The sequence below is a fragment of the Cetorhinus maximus genome, chromosome 17 (genome assembly GCF_964194155.1).
Source record: "Cetorhinus maximus chromosome 17, sCetMax3.hap1.1, whole genome shotgun sequence".
Classification (NCBI taxonomy): domain Eukaryota; kingdom Metazoa; phylum Chordata; class Chondrichthyes; order Lamniformes; family Cetorhinidae; genus Cetorhinus; species Cetorhinus maximus.
This window is the reverse complement of record NC_135895.1, coordinates 7,643,581-7,659,984: the sequence shown is the minus strand read 5'-3', so window position 1 is coordinate 7,659,984 and position 16,404 is coordinate 7,643,581. Positions and strand designations below refer to the sequence as shown.

At 46.8% G+C, this 16,404-nt stretch overlaps 1 protein-coding gene across 1 annotated transcript in view; it reads right to left on the bottom strand.

The window, feature by feature from the left end:
• Window positions 1-16,404, bottom strand: part of ttll7 (tubulin tyrosine ligase-like family, member 7) — a 272,951-nt gene that overhangs the window by 169,664 nt on the left and 86,883 nt on the right. The window contains exon 3 of the mRNA XM_078560682.1: window positions 1,726-1,896. Coding sequence (XP_078416808.1) covers window positions 1,726-1,753 — 28 coding nt within the window. The 5' untranslated portion in view covers window positions 1,754-1,896. The remainder of the gene's footprint in view (window positions 1-1,725; window positions 1,897-16,404) is intronic.

The window sequence follows — 16,404 nt, the reverse complement described above, 5'->3', positions numbered from 1 at the left end:
TACCATTGACCAGAAACTGAACTGGACTAGCCATTTAATACTCTGGCTATAAGAGCAGGTCAGAGGCTAGGAATCCTGCAGCGAGTAACTCACCTCCTGACTCCCCAAAGCCTGTCCACCATCTACAAGATACAAGTCAGGAGTGTAATATAATACTCCCAACTTGTCTGGATGAGTGCAGCTCCCACAACACTTAAGAAACTTGACATCATCCAGGACAAAGCAGCCCGCTTGATTAGCACCACATCCACAAACATTCACTCCCTCCACCACCAACGCACAGTAGCAGCAGTGTTTACCATCTACAAGATGCACTGCAGGAATTCACCAAGGCTCCTTATACAGCACCTTCCAAACCCACGACCACTACCACCTAGAACTACAAGGGCAGCAGATACATGGGAACACCACCACCTGGAAGTTCCCCTTCAAGTCACTCACCATCCTCACTTGGAAATATATCACCGTTCCTTCAATGTCGCTGGGTCAAAATCCTGGAACTTCCTTCCTAACAGCACTGTGGGTGTACCTACACCACATGGACTGCAGCGGTTCAAGAAGGCAGCTCACCACCACATTCTCAAGGGGCAATTAGGGATGGGCAATAAATGCTGGTCCAGCCAGTGAAGCCCACATCCCGTGAATCAATAAAAAAAACAATGCACTACCGTCATCTATATATAGAGATCTTGGGTCTGCTCACACTTCCTGACCCAAAATTGGCTTCCCCTCATCGCTACTGCTGCATGTGTTTTGTATATGAGCTATGAAAGTGGCTGTGTAATCAGTTATTATGAGAGTGTGCTATGTAAACAGGGCCCTTGCCCCCCACCACACCCGCTGTCCACCCTATGTTGCTGTAGTTTTAGTTTGCAGCCACTGGGCGGCAACAAAGCACCATTGTATCCTCTGATACACCATGAGCAACGTCACATGGGTGAGGGGTTAGATTGGGGGGTTAGATTGGGGGGTGCAGGGGCTGGGGGGGGTGGTGCAGGGGGCTGGGGTGCAGGGGCTGGGGTGCAGGGGCTGGGGGGGGGCGGGGGCAGTGACTAATTTTTCCAAACGATCTCTCACAAAGCATCCATCTTCCAGTGAAGGTGACAGATCAGACTTTTACCAAGTTGATTCGTTCTTTTTCGGATTCACCAAACCCTCAGGCTCTAGAGAACACAGTTACAGGGGCACAGTCTCAGGGTAAGGGGCCGCTCAGCGAGGCCTGAGATAAGAAAAAGGTTTCTTCGCTCAAAGGGTGGTGAATCTTTGGAATTCTCTACCCCAGAGGGCTGCGGACGCTCCAACATTGAGTATATTTAAGGATGGGACGGACATGCATTTGGTCTCTCGGGGAATCGAGGGACATGAGGAGTGGGCTGGGGAGTGGAGCTGACGCCCAAGGTCAGCCTTGATCATATCGAACTCACTCATGGCGTGTGTGCGTTGCCAGCGTTTACTGCCCACCCCTCGTTGCCTTTAAGGTGGTGAGAGCGAGCCATTCCTGCAAGTGACCCAGTGATTACTTGATGCCGGTCAAAGTTACTCAGCCTATCAGAAGGGAAGCAACAAGTCCCTGTATTATTCAGAAAATACCCCTCGCTGCTAAAAACAGGCCCCCAGGAAAACCAAAGAAGGAACGGCCTCTGTATTAATAAAACACAGCTCTGTCTCTTCATACCAGACAAAATGAGAAGCTTTTTAGGAAACGTGTAATTTCCCCCCCCTTACCTCCATCAATCGGGAATGAAGGCATCATTCAGTGGCAGAGCGTAATGACAGGGGCTGAATTCCCTCTCCCCGACAGTCAGGTCGCTGGGCAGGGAGGTCCACCAGGAGATTGTGTGTTTCTCTTTCAGTCAATCCATCGCACCAGGCAGAAGGCAGAATGCTGCTCAGTCTCTGTCAGAAAGAAGGAGGGCACTGATCAGTGTCGCACAGCACCATCTCGACTCACTGCACACAGAAGAACTCAGCCCGAGTCATGGGATGCAGGACATGCTCAGCACTGCAAACTGGAGCACTTGTCACAGCCACTGAGGCTGCAAACAGCCACCAGCAGCAGGTCCTCCAAAGGAACAGGCATCCAATCCATACTCACCGCCACCCCCCCTCCCCCAAACCTCCCAAATTAATATATTCAATTTATATATGTCATACATCACCAAAAAAAATATGCAACACAGATGCAAGTTCATCCAACAAAACCTCAGCCAGTAAGCACTCAAGGGAACAGTCGCAGTGCATTGGACACTTACAGCGTTCCAGACACCCCCTCCGCTTTTCTCTGTCCCCCAACATTGCTGCTCCCCCTCTCCCCAACCACCGTGACACTGCATTTAAACTCCGAGGGCAGGCGCGTTGGGCAGGCCAGTGAGAGGCCGGGAAAGGGCTCGCTCCCGCACCCCCCCTCGCGATCGGCCCCTGACCGCAATTTCACACGGCCAACCAGCTCGATAGGGTGCGCTGAAAGGCTCACCGCTGTCCGTGCGGGAGCTGGGGCGCTGGGGCGAGCACTGACATCAGTGCAGGCGCTGGGCGCTGGGGAGTGGGCAATGAAAGCCCCCTGAAGGCAGGGGGCTGAAGAATTTACAACCAAGAAATAAGGATGTTAAAAAAAGTGCAGGAAAATACATCCCACACATTGGACTCACTCACCTAAACATACGGATAATAAAAATTCTGCCCGAGGATTTTTTTTTTTTTTAAATTGGTATCGGAAACTCATCCCGCCCTTGGATAAGGATTCCTCAAAAATCCAAAGGCCGACCTGGTCGCTTCGCCTGCCCGCCCACTGTAGCTTTGGACGGGCAGCCAAGAAATCAACGCTCCTTGAAACTTTAAGGGCCTTAATAGGCCCCTTAATTGTCGGCAGGCGCCCAGCCGACCGAAATATCGCCCGATGGCATTGGGATGCTCGGCCCCCAGCAACGTCGCGCGGCATTTTGCGCCCGATCGGGTTGGGCGCGCGTCCGCCCACGGGGCGTAAAATTCTGCCCCCAAGTAAAGACCAAGGCCAGTTTAGACGCCGATTCATCTCCACAACAGCAAGAGTCAATGGGCTGGATTTTGCAGGCGACAGGGAAGCAACACGTTTACCCCTGACCTCGAAGGAAGGACAATAACTGCATCAGAATCAGTTCGCAGAAGGTTAACACGACTGAATTCTGGGGGGAAGGGATCCGCTTGTGAGGCGGGCTTGATGGGCCTGTCACCATTGGTGGGCCTGTCACCATTGGTGGGCCTGTCATCATTGGTGGGCCTGTCACCATTGGTGGGCCTGTCACCATTGGAGTTTAAAAGAATGAGAGGTGATCTTATCGAAACCTGTTAGATTCGGAAGGGGCTTGACAGGGTGGATGTTGACAGGATGATTCCCCTTGTGGGAGAGACTTGAACAAGGGGATACGATTTAAAAATTAGGGGTCTCCCATTTAAGACTGCGATGTGGAAATCTTTTTTCTCTCAGAGGGTAGTTAGTCAGTGGAATTCTCTTCCCCAGAGAGCAGTGGAGGTTGGGTCTTTGGAACATATTCAAGGCCGAGTTAGATAGATTTTTGATCAAGAGAGCGTCAAGGGTTATGGGGGAGCTAGACAAGAAAGTGAGACCACAATAGATCAGCCATGATCTTACTGAATGGCAGAGCAAGCTCGAGGGGCTGGATGGCCAACTCCTGCTCCTAATTCTCGTGTTCCTCTTGCCAAGATCTTAGCAATATCTGTGGCATGGCTTTTCCCTTTCCCGGTGGCATTTTAAATCTTACACCAAGTCAAGGGAATCTCTAGACATCCACCAGCAGTGATGTCAGCTAGCAGGATGAGCAGCCAATCATATTGAAGTAGTCTCACAGACAGCAAACAAGTTAGATAAAAGCATTGATTACCCTTCCCTTTTCACATATATTCTCGTGTCGTAAAATAAATGATTAGGCTTGGATTGAGGTAGACGCTAAAACAACATAAACAAACTTTTTAAAACACAGTTATGCTAAAAATATGTGGGTTTTTTTTAAATCATGATAGAGAAATTTGATATTCCACAAATATCAAATTAACTTTTCAGGGCCAGTGAGGGTATTTATCAGTAATTGTGAACTCAGTATACTTCTCAGTCGATAAGTTGGTCTATTTAGGACAAATGATAACAGAAGAGAGCAAATGTGATGCCAAAGTTATTAAGAGGACAGAGGTAACCAGAAGTGATTTCATGAACAGGATGTGTTAACAATAAGAACGCCCGAGCTTGTCACAAGGGAAAGGCACATAAGATGTTACATTTAACCCACTTTCCCTGTGCCTCAAACAAGATTGTCTACCCAAAAGTAAAGATAGGAAGTAAAGGGCACACAAAGTTACAAACATTTTCGTATGTAAGGAAGAAAATATTAGCCTTTGAAATGTGGATGTTAAGACGTGCATTTAAAATTCCATTTACAGACCGTAAGGCCAATGAAGAGGTACTGGAAACTGAAGAGAGCAAAAAGTACTCTTTAAAAAAAAAAGTGACATCCAAACAACGAAATGTCCACATTTTGGCCATTAGATCAGGGCTGAAAAGCAACAGAGTTCTCTCCTAGTGGGCAAAGCGGAGGGCAGCAGAAAGAGGATTCGACCGAGGCGGTAGTTGGATGGTGGATATCACAGAGCAGTTGCAGGTGAGCGATTGTGGATGTGAGAGGATGACGCAAGACAGTGGAGCATGACTTCCATCCCAGGGCAGCAGGTCTCCTGGTTGGAATAACTAGAAGCAGCAGTAGCAGCAACATTGGTTAAAAACTCAGCACCGCCTCGTCCCATAAAGATTTCAAAGGTTTTTTTTTACGGTGAGGCTAACAGCGTAAGAGTGGATATTTTCAACAATTCAGTGCTTGTTTCCGAATTGCACACTCGAGGGGTGGGGGTCTGTCTCAATGCCCCCCCCTCCCCCTGTAGAATCACTGATAGCAGCTTCTGGATTCCCACATCATTCCAAAGCGTGGGCAGGACTCCCAGAGTTTCTGCCAGTTGTGGATGAGTAATGATAGTGAACACTGACAATTTCACTGTCATCACTACCACCAAATCCGAGCCAATGAAAACCAGCGGAGTCAACTCACCGACGAGAGCATCATGACGGACTGGCCAACAGCTTGCACTACTTTTGACCCTGTATCAGCTCCAGCGTCGTCTTTGGAATCTTTGGCAAGTGATGAAGAAGCTGGTATGGATAAAACTCCTTCCAAAAAAAGGCAAATTAATCTCTCATTGCTCCTCCCCACCCCTCCCACCATACCTCCCCATCCATCTCCTCATTCATAAACGTTCATCTAATGAAATTTCCAGAACGTAGCTTTTGAAGAGCTATTTTCTGAGGACGCCGCTTCCCTCGTATGTTCACTGGGACCAGCCGAGTGGATCACATTGGTCCTGAATTTCTGCTGTTAGATCACATATTCCTGAAAAGAGAGACACGTTGCTGAAACTTTTCATCCTTGCACTCATCAGGACAAACGCAAGAATGCCAAATTTCAAACGATCACGACAATTTATACTACAGGACAAAAGGGTGCTGATTGGTTGGCAAGTCAACTCTGACTGGCTGAGGCGTTGCCATGGAGAAAGCGACGGGGAACTGTCATCTCCCCAAGTTCCCGGGTAATTTAAAAAAGGCGCGAGGCTTGAACATACTACAAAAGGAAATTCTGAACACCGCTACTAAACCTCCCCTTAACCTTCTCTGTTCTAGCCAAATTACTCTTGTAGAGACATGACAAAACCTGTACTCTAACCATTCTTTGAGAGCAATCCAAGCTTCCCTTGTCTCTTCTCATTTAACAAGCTCCTTTCGAATAGAACCTCTTGACACCGTACCAGGTTTACTGAATAAATTGCGAGTTCTTTCATGATGTTCAACTCCCACAGCGGCAAAATAAGCAATCCTCTCTACACTAGCTTAAGTCGTAGACTACTGAGCAGGTTTATTAAAAACGGGAGTGAGACAGTAGCAAGAGACACTGCAGCAGTTTACAATCATTTACAGAACATATCTATTCCTCCCTAAACACAAAAAGTAATATCCAAAAATATGTCCTTCACTAACGTCCTTAATAATAAAGCACCTGAGATCACTTCCCTAAATGATAATATTATGTGAGGTTTGTTGACATCCCTTGACTACTCTGCCTTTCTCGCTCAAAAGAGTTAGTGAACTGGGAGTACACTCTAAACCAAAACGTATCAAGTAAAAATTGCAGGGCTACAAGGAAACAGCAATCGAGTGGGGACCAACTTGATAGCTCTTTCTGGTGGGCTGAATGGCCTTCTTCTGCACTGGCTCATTCTGTGATTCTTATGAAGCTATGATTTCCTTTGACGTTATACCAGGAACAAAAGGAATCCCTCAACAATTAGGCCGATCCAGTAATTTGTTTTTAAGAAGCAGTGAAAGCAACTCATGGCTACTAGAACAGAAACAGAAATACCTGGAAAAACTCAGTAGGTCTGGCGGCATCGGCGGAGAAGAGCACAGTTGATGCTTCGAGTCCTCATGACCCTTCTGGTTCAACTGGTTCACCAGTTCTGTTGAAGGGTCATGAGGACTCGAAACGTCAACTTTGCTCTTCTCCGCCGATGCTGCCAGACCTGCTGAGTTTTTCCAGGTATTTCTGTTTTTGTTTTGGATTTCCAGCATCCGCAGTTTTTTGTTTTTATCTCATGGCTACTAGATGTTGCTATTCTTTTGGTTTGCTTTAATTTATCAGAGATTGTATTTTCAGAGGTATACCTTTCTATGTGTTACCATTGCTTGTTCTGGCCTCTTGTACATCCTCTATTTTACTTATTCCACTATTGGCGGCCATGGCTTCAGCTGACTGGGCCCCATTACCTCCCTAAACCTCTCCACCTCTCTGAGGACATGAGGAATAGGAGTGAAAGGCCAAATGGCCCTTGGACCAGCTCTGCCATTCACTAAGGTGGTGGCTGAACTTCGACCTCAACTCTACTTTTCTGCCCTATACCTACTTATCCGCCCCCAAAAAAAACCTATCGACCTCTCCTCCTTTGAGATGATCCTTCAAATCAATCTCTTCACCCAAGGGGGAGGCAGTGGCATAGTGGTATTGTCACTGGGTTAGTATTCTGGAGGCCCAGGGTGGACCCGGATTCAAATTCCACCATGGGAGATGGTGAAATCTGAATTCAATCTGGGTCACTAATGCCCTTTAGGGAAGGAAATCTGCTGCCCTTACCTGGTCTGGCCTACATGTGACTCCAGGCCCGAAGCAATGCGGTTGACTCTTAAATGGTTGAACAAGCCACTCAGTTCTCGAGGGCAATTAGGATCGGGCAATAAATGCCAGCCTATTATTCAGTGACATCACCGTTCCATGAATGGAGAAAAGTGTGGCTGGATTTCGGATCTTTGCTAAATAATCACTCCTGTTAAGAGCCTTCAAACATTTTACTACAGTAAGGTACTATTGTGGATCTTTGTAGATAATTCAGTCACAGTTTTATCAGGCAATTAAAGCTCAGTTTATGCCTCGGATACAGTGTATGAAAATGGTGCAGCTTGCGTTTATTAATATATTTAACATCCTTAAAGACAAATGGATCTGTCAAAAAAAAAATCGACCAAAGCAGCCAATTAAACGTATTGCCGAGAGCAACCAGAACCACTGCAATTAAAGGAGCCACCCACTGGAATGTCAGCAGGAAGCAGCTATAAATGTCTGTTTGCAGTCTACTTAGCACTTGACCGCAACATCCTTTAACCTTAATTGCCATTCCCAGCGCCAGGCAACCAGCTACAGAGTGCTATCAAGGCAAACGACTTTGCAATTGAGGAAGACAGAAACATTAAGAGGCCATTTAGTCCCGTCAGCCAGTTCCTCTGATCAATGAGGTCATAGCCGATGCCTGTAACTCCATTGACCCATGTGCCATAAGACATTTGACTCGCAAAATTCTGTCAATCTCAGTTTTAAAATTTACAACTCATGTAGCATCAAGTTCAAAGAGAGTTCCCAAACCTTTATCACCTTCTGTGTGAAAATGTGTTTCCTAATTTTGCTCCTGAATTGATTTTTTTAAACTAGCCTCAGACTCCCCAACCTGTAGTAATAGTTTATCTCTATCTACCCTGTTTGTTCCTCTTAACATCCTGAAAATGTTGATCAACTCACCCCTTAACCTTCCAAATTCCAGGGAATACAACCTAGTTTGTATAATAGAAACAGAAAATGCTGGAAATACTCAGCAGGTTTTGTTTATTCATTTACGGGTTATGGGCATCACTGGCTGGCCCAGCATTTATTGCCCATCCCTAATTGCCCTTGCGAAGGTGGTAGGGAGCTGTCTTCTTGAACCGCTGCAATCCATGTGGTGTAGGTAGACCCACAGTGCTGTTAGGAAGGGAGTTCCATGATCTTGACCCAGTGAAGGGACGGTGATATATTTCCAAGTCAAGACGAGTGACTTGAAGAGAACTTCCAAGTGGTGGTGTTCCCATCTATCTGCTGCCCTTGTCCTTCTAGATGGTAGTGGTCGTGAGTTTGGAAGGTGTTGCCTAAGGAGCCTTGGTGAGTTGCTGCAGTGCATGTTGTTGATGGTACACACACTGCTGCCCCTGTGCGTCGGTGGTGGAGGGAGTGATTGTTTGTGGATGTGATGCCAATCAAGCAGAGCTGCCTTGTCCTGCATGTTGTTGAGCTTCTTGAGTGTTGTGGGAGCTGCACTCATCCAGGCAAGTGGAGAGTATTCCAGCACACTCCTGGCTTGTCCCTTGTAGATGGTGGACAGGCTTTGGAGAGTCAGGAGGTGAGTTACTCATCGCAGGATTCCTAGCCTCTGAGCTGCTCTTGTAGCCACAGTATTTATATGTTAAGTCCAGTTCAGTTTCTGGTCAACACTAACCCACAGGCAGCACGTGTAGAGAGAGAAACAGAGTTAACATTTCAGGACAAGATGGCCTTTCCTCTTCTAATTTAACCTTTCGAGTTCAGCTATCATTCTACAAATTCTGTACTGCACTCCCTTTGAGGCCAATATATCCCACCCAAAGGTGTGTTGTCCTGTGTACTGCACACAGTATTCCAGGTCTGGTCTAACCAGGGCTTTGTATAGTTGTTGCATGACTTCTACCCTTTTGTATTCTAGTCCGCTAGATATAAAGGCCAGAATTGCCTTTATGATCATTTTCTGTTCATGTTCATGATGTTTTAATGACCTATTTACCGGAACTGGCAAGTTTCCCGAAACGTTAACTCTGGTTTCTCTCCCCACCAATGCTGCCAGATCGGTTACATATTTCCAACATTTCACGTTTCCTGTCACCTATAGGTGCTTTTCACTTGGCTGAGACCCCATTCACCACTGGCCAGGGATTATCTGGCAATAGAGCAATAGTTTCACCGCAGTGAAATATCAGTGATTGTTCGCATTCCACTCCATACAGCTTTTAATAGGGCCATCAAAATGTAAAACCCACAACAACAAAAAAAACCCACTGATCCTACAGTCATTTAAATAAGATTAGGGCCTCGGTTGGCACAAGAGCGATTAGCAAAATGCTGGAACACCACCCAGCAAGGATCAAAGGCTGAAAATGGGTAAATCCTGTCTTCCCATCTGGTGTCCTCCAGAGAACAAAACACCGAGCCTGAGTAATTATAACGCAAACCCATCCAATCTCATGCAGAAGGCAACCGGTTATATATTTCAAAACTGAAACGGTTCCCGCTTTCTCAGGCGGAAGAGAATGAATTGGAATGTAGAAGATGTAGGGCTGATCAGATGGGATAGAGACAAAGAAGGGGGCAAAGCCAGAACACGGAGGGATCGCTTTCAAATTAGAGCTGGAGTGTTTGGGGGTGATGTCAGAGGTACATCTTTTTAAGGTAAATAAGACCATAAGAAGCTAGGAGCAGGAGTGGGCCATGCTACCCCTCACCGTCCAATAAGATCATGGCTGATCTCACTGTGGCCTTCACTCCACTTCCTTGACTTGAATACATTCAATGGCCCAGCCTGCACCCCTCTCAGTGAAAGAGAATTCCAAACGCTGACCACCCTCGGAGAAGAAACTCCACCTCACCTCTATCTTAGACAGGAGTTCCATTATTTTGAAACCACGACTGAGTTCGAGATGCTCCCGGGAGAGGAGGAAATGTCCTCTCAGCGTCCACCCTGTCAAGCTCCCCCGCGCCCCCCTCCCGAATCTGATGTGTTTCAATAAGATCACCTCTCACTCTTCTAAACTCCGAGTCTAGGCCCAACCTGCTCAACCTTTCCTCATGAGACAACCCCCTTCTTGGCCTGGATTCTGCGGTCAGTTACTGGGCTAGTAATCCAGAGGCCCATGGCTAACGCTCTGGGAGCATGGGTTCAAATCCCGCCACGGCAGCTGGTGAAATTTAAAGTCAACTAATTAATAAAAGTCTAGAGTTAAAAGCTTGTCTCTGTAATGGTGACCGTGAAACTGCCAGATTGTCGAGAAACCCCTCTGATTCTAATGCCCTTCAGGAAAGGGGCCCTGCCCTGGTCTGGTCTACATGTGACTCCACACCCACAGCAATTTGGTTGACTTTGAAAGGGCCTAACAGGCCACTCAGCTGTATCAAAACACTAAATCCAAAAGGAATGAAACGTGATGGACCACCTGTCAACGACAGGCACCAGAATCAACAATGGCACACCCAGCCCTGTTGCCCCTGCAAAATCCTCCTTACCAACATCTGGGGGCTCGTGCCAAAATTGGGAGAGCTGTCCCACAGACTAGTCAAGCAACAGCCTGACATAGTCATCCTCACGGAATCATACCTTACAGACAAATGTCCCAGACACCACCATCACCATCCCTGGGTATGTCCTGTCCCACCAGCTGTAGTATACAATATGGAGGGAGTTGCTCTGGGAGTCTTAAACATTGCCTCCGGACTCCATGAAGTCTCATGGCATCAGGTCAAACGTAGACAAGAAAACCTGATGCTGATTACCACGTACTGTGCCCCCCTCAGCTGATGAATCAGTGCTCCTCCATGTTGAACACCACTATGGTGAAGCACTGAGGGTGGCAAGGGCGCAGAATGTACTCTGGATAGGGGACTTCAATGTCCATCACCAAGTGTGGCTTAGTAGCACCACTACTGACCGAGCTGGCCCAGTACAGAAGGACATAGCTGCTAGACTGGGGCTGCGGCAGGTGGTGAGGGAACCAACAAGAGAGAAAACTTGCCCTCGCTCTCATCAATCTACCTGTCACAGATGAATCTGTCCATGACAGTACCGGTAGGAGTGCCCACCACACAGTCCTTATGGGGACAAAGTCCTGTCTTCGCACTGAGGATACAGTCTGTTGTGGGTGTGACACTATCAGTGTGCTAAATGGGATAGGTTCAGAACTGGCTCATTGGATAGTTCAAAACTGGGCATCCCTGAGGCACTATGGACCACTAGCAGCAAACTGCAATCTCTCATTTCCCAACATCAGTTTAAACCTGATGCCAAGTCAAGGTGATCTCCAGGTGTCCAGAAACACTGATGTCATCAGACAGGTTAAGCAGCCAATCACATTGGAGAATTCTTACAGGCAGCCAACCAGGAAATAAATAGCGGTCGTTATCTTTCACTTTTTAATCATTTTACAGAAAGTGACAAAAAGATTGGGACATACACATGGGATTAAGGTAGAAACTGAAACATCAAAAATAAACTTTAAAAGTATTCTTTTAAGAATCTAAGGATTTTTAAAATATAGAATAAAGAAATCCGAGATTTCACAAGCATAAGGTTAGCTTTTTCACAGCCAGCTGGGTAGTTCAGGAGTAATTACACTTCATTCAACAAGGTGCAACTCTTTCAAGGGCTCTTACAGCGAGACTAATGGCATAAAAATAGAGGTTTACGTCAATTCAGTGATTTCTAATTGTTTTCTAGCAAGAGTGCATCCTGTAGAGGAGCAAGTAATTGTTGGCAACAACTTCTGTATTTCTGCATTAAATAGCACATGGGCAGATGTCAAAATTTGCTGTTGCTTTCAGAGTAAGGGTGACAAACCTTGTCATGACAACCGGGAAATCCAAGCCATCCTCACAACGCAACGTGGAAATCTGGAATCCTCAACACCAACACACCCCACCACCCACCCCCTCCCCCAAAAAGAGCTGTTGAGGCTGGGGGGGTGATTTGAAGATTTCAAAACCGAATGTGATGGAATTTTGAAAGGTTAAGGGTATTAAGTGTTAGGGAACCAAGGTGAGTAGGTGGACATAAGCTACAGATCAGTCCATGACCGACTTGAATTGTGGGATAAACTTGATGAGCTGAATGGCCTCGTCTGATTCCTAAATTCCTCCACGATTTTTGACATGACTAGCACATGCATTCATTCCATAAGGGACACAGGTTGTGGATTGAAACGTATTTTACAAGGCAGCATTCAATACAGTCCTGCAGAACATTCAAAACTCACTGCACTAATTAAGGCAGGTTACAGCCACTTTAGCGAGTTGAAAGAAGTGTTCTGGGTGGTGTCTATTAACAGCAGCACCACAGGTCAAGACAAGCACTGTATATACTGACTCAAGTAAACAGCCATCAGCAATTGAAAACTGGCCGGTAAAGACTCTGCTGAGGTACCTGGATCTGCACCTGAAGTGCTGTAACCCGCAAGGCTATGGACCCTGGAAAGTGGGAATAAAATGAGCGGCTAGTTTCTTGTTACTCTTTTTGGCCAGCACAGACATGATGGGCTGAATGGCCTCTTTCTGCACCGTAACTGTGTTTTTGTTCAATGACAGGGTTAGAGGGGATGGTCCTTAAATACTAACTGCACAACAAATGCTTTGACAAAAACCACAGTCTCTTCTAAACTGGGAAGCTTGGATATGTTAAAGTACAAATTAAAAGTGAAACTACTGATTAGATTCCAATTTTTTTCCCACATTCAGGACAAATAATAGAATCATAGAATGCTTACAGCACAGAAGTAGGCCATACAGCTCATCGTGTTCTGCTAGCTCTCTGCAAAAGCAGCTCAGCTAATCCCACTCCCCCACCCCCTTTCCCTGGAGCACTGAAAATATTTTCTCCTCAGATGCTTCTCCAATTGCCATTTGAAAGCCACGATTGTATCAGTCACCACCACACTCTCAGACAGTACATTCCAGATCCTAATCACTTGCTGTGTATCTAGGCTGAAAGAGCGGGTCAGAAGCTGAGAATTCTGCAGCGAGTAACTCACCTCCTGACTCCCCGAAGCCTGCCCACCATCTACAAGGCACAAGTCAGGAGTGTGATCACACACTCACCTGGATGAGTACAACTCCAACAACGCTCAAGAAGCTCGACGCCACCCAGGACAAAACAGTCCACTTGATTGACACCTCATCCACAAACATTCGCTCCCTCCACCACTGACGCACAGTGGCAGCAGTCTGTACCATCTAGAAGATGCACTGCAGGAGCTCACCAAGGCTCCTTCAACACCACCTTCCAAACCCATCTAGAAGGACAAGGGCAGCAGATAGATGGGAACACCGCCACCTGGAAGTTCCCCTCCAAGTCACTCACCATCCTGACTTGGAAATATATCGCCGTTCCTTCACTGTCGCTGGGTCAAAATCCTGGAACTCCCTCCCTAACAGCACTGTGGATGTAACTACACCACATGGACTGCAGCGGTTCAGGAAGGCAGCTCACCACCACCTTCTCAAGGGGCAATGCGGGATGGGCAGTAAATGCTGGCCCAGTCAGCGATACCCACATCCCTTGAGAGAATTTTTAAAATCTCCAGCGCAGTGCTGAGGGAATGCTGCACTGCTGGAGCTATTACCCTTCAGATGAAGCAAATTAAGCCAAGCACCAATCTGCCCTGTTCTGGTGGCATTAGCGATTTGAAGAGCAGAGTATTCACCTAATTCCCAAGGCCAACCTCCCTGACTCAACCAACTCTGCCAAAAATAAACCAGATTAGCTGCTTATTCATCGCATGCTGTTTATTGAGAAGTAAGTGCCGACTGCATTGACTCCATGGCAACAGTTACTACACTTTCAAAGTAAGGGAATCATGATGAATGCAATGCATTTGTTTCTTTCTCCTAGATAAGAGAAGCGACTGCCAACTCCCAATTTGTTTATCCGGTTTCTAGTACGCTTAACCAATAAATTAATCACATAAAAATGAGACATTTAAGGTTTCAGTTCTTTATTTTAGCTTACCATAATCCAGGGAGCGGTAGCATAAATGGTGGTTCGCTGGTATAGTCCCCATCAACTCACGAGGTGCTTATAGCACTGAGCCCAGCAGAACTGGGCTCTGATTCAGTTCCAAGTGCTTACGAAACGAGCCGTCAGATCGAAAGCCCTGAATTGTGTGCTGCCGTAAATAGTCTGTGATGCTCAATCTCCGAAGGTTATGGATCCTAGTCTGCCATAAATAGTCCATGATGCTGGGTTCCTAGAAGCTCCGTATCCTGCCCGCCCATAAATAGTCTCTACTGCTGCTTATTTCAGAGGGTGTGGCTGTCGTACTTTATGTGATCCTAAAAGAACGGACAGGGATAATGCTCTGAAGAGTTGTGATAGAGTAAATCGGAAGAAACTGTTTCAAGCGGCAGGAAGGTTGGTAACCAGAGGAGGCAGGTTTCACAGGATTGGCGAATGGCCCAGCGGGAGGTCTTTGCATGGTACCGTGCAAAAAGTGGCTTTTCGTCCCAATGTTCCTGCTCTGGCTCTTTGAAAGAGCCATCGAATTTCCCCCACTCCTCTGCTCTTTCCCTGTAACCCTGCAATGTATTCCCCTCAAGTACATGTCCAATTTCCTTTTGAAAGTTATGACTGTATCGTGCTTCAAGCACCCTTTCAGGCAGTGTACTCCTGATCATCACAACCCTAAAACATAGGTTCTCCTTTTTCATCTTCTGGTTATATTGCCAATTACCATAAGTCACGGCACATAAATCAACACAGCACATAAGACGACGCCCATTCTTCTGGCCCCAAAAGTCATATATCGCGTACGCTTGGCATATAAGCCGACCTCCCTTTCCAGCCAATGACATGCAACACGCGCACAAGTAGTGAGCCTCAATTTTCTCCCCAAAGCTGCACGTTTTACTTGATGGGACCTTATAGCTGGGTGCATGGGATCAAGCAGGCGTTACAGCCTGTGTTGTGAAGATGCACGGGCATTTAAGGCACGCCCACGCTTTCCATCGGATGCCGATGACATTTCAAAATGGCGACCTCCCACACCAGCGTTTCACTTTTATACCCGTCTAAGTCAACCTCCATTTCTGGAGGAATTTTGAGGCTTTGAAGGTCATCATCTACCGTACCATAAACTTTTGCCCTTTGCTTCCCAACCACCCTGCCACTGGAAACAGTTTCCCCTTCTTTCCCCTACGATTTTGAACATTTCTACCAAATGTCTCCCAGTCTTTCCTGCTCCAAAGAGAACAATCCCGATTGTCCGGTTCTCCCCGTGTAACCAGAGTCCCTGTCCCCAGTACCATTGCAGGAAGGCTCCTTTGCACCAATACGAGACACGGTTGCTATGTGCAGGGTTGACGTCATCTCGTACAGGGGCAACATCACCGCCTGCGGGATAATGTCATCACATACGCCGTGTCATCATGATATTCAGAAATTCAACTCTGCTCGAGAGAGACCCTGAGGTGCGGGGGGAGGGGGAAGGTGCGGGGGCAGGGAGATGAGGATGAAAAACTGTTTTCTGCATCCCATTTGCATTGTGCTTGCTGTAGGCAGGGTAAGGAACGAGCTCAGGCCCTTGCCGAAGCTTTAACAAGGCAAGGAAGGGACAAAATACCAGATATGAAGCCGTCCAGAACCAGACAGTGGCCAGACCAGCTAAACAACAGGTTGTCTGATACAGAAACCGTGAATCTGGACACCCTAACCCCCTGCCAGGTCTTGCCTTCTTTCCTAAAGTGTGTGGTGCACAGAACCGGATACAATACTCCAGCTAAGGACTAATCAATGATTTATAATTTATATTCCGGTGCAGTGGTAATGTCACTGGACGAGTAATCCAGAGACCTCAGCTAATGCTCTGGGGACATGAGTTCAAATCCCAGCATGGCAGGCGATGAATCAATTGATAAATCTAGAATATAAAGCTAATCTCAGTAATGGTGACCATGGCAATTGTCATCGATTGTTGGAAAAACCCGTCTGGTTCACTAATATCCTTCATGAAAACAAATCTGCCATCCTCACCTGGTCTGGCCTAAATGTGACTCCTGACCCACAGCAATATGACTGATCCTTAAATGCCCTCTGAAATAACAAGCTGCTCAGTCCGAGGGCAATTAGGGGTGGGCAACAACATCCAATCCCACCAAAGAATAACATATCCAGCTGCCTTTACACCTTCAATCACACGGGTTTCAATTCTGCCAACGTCTATTC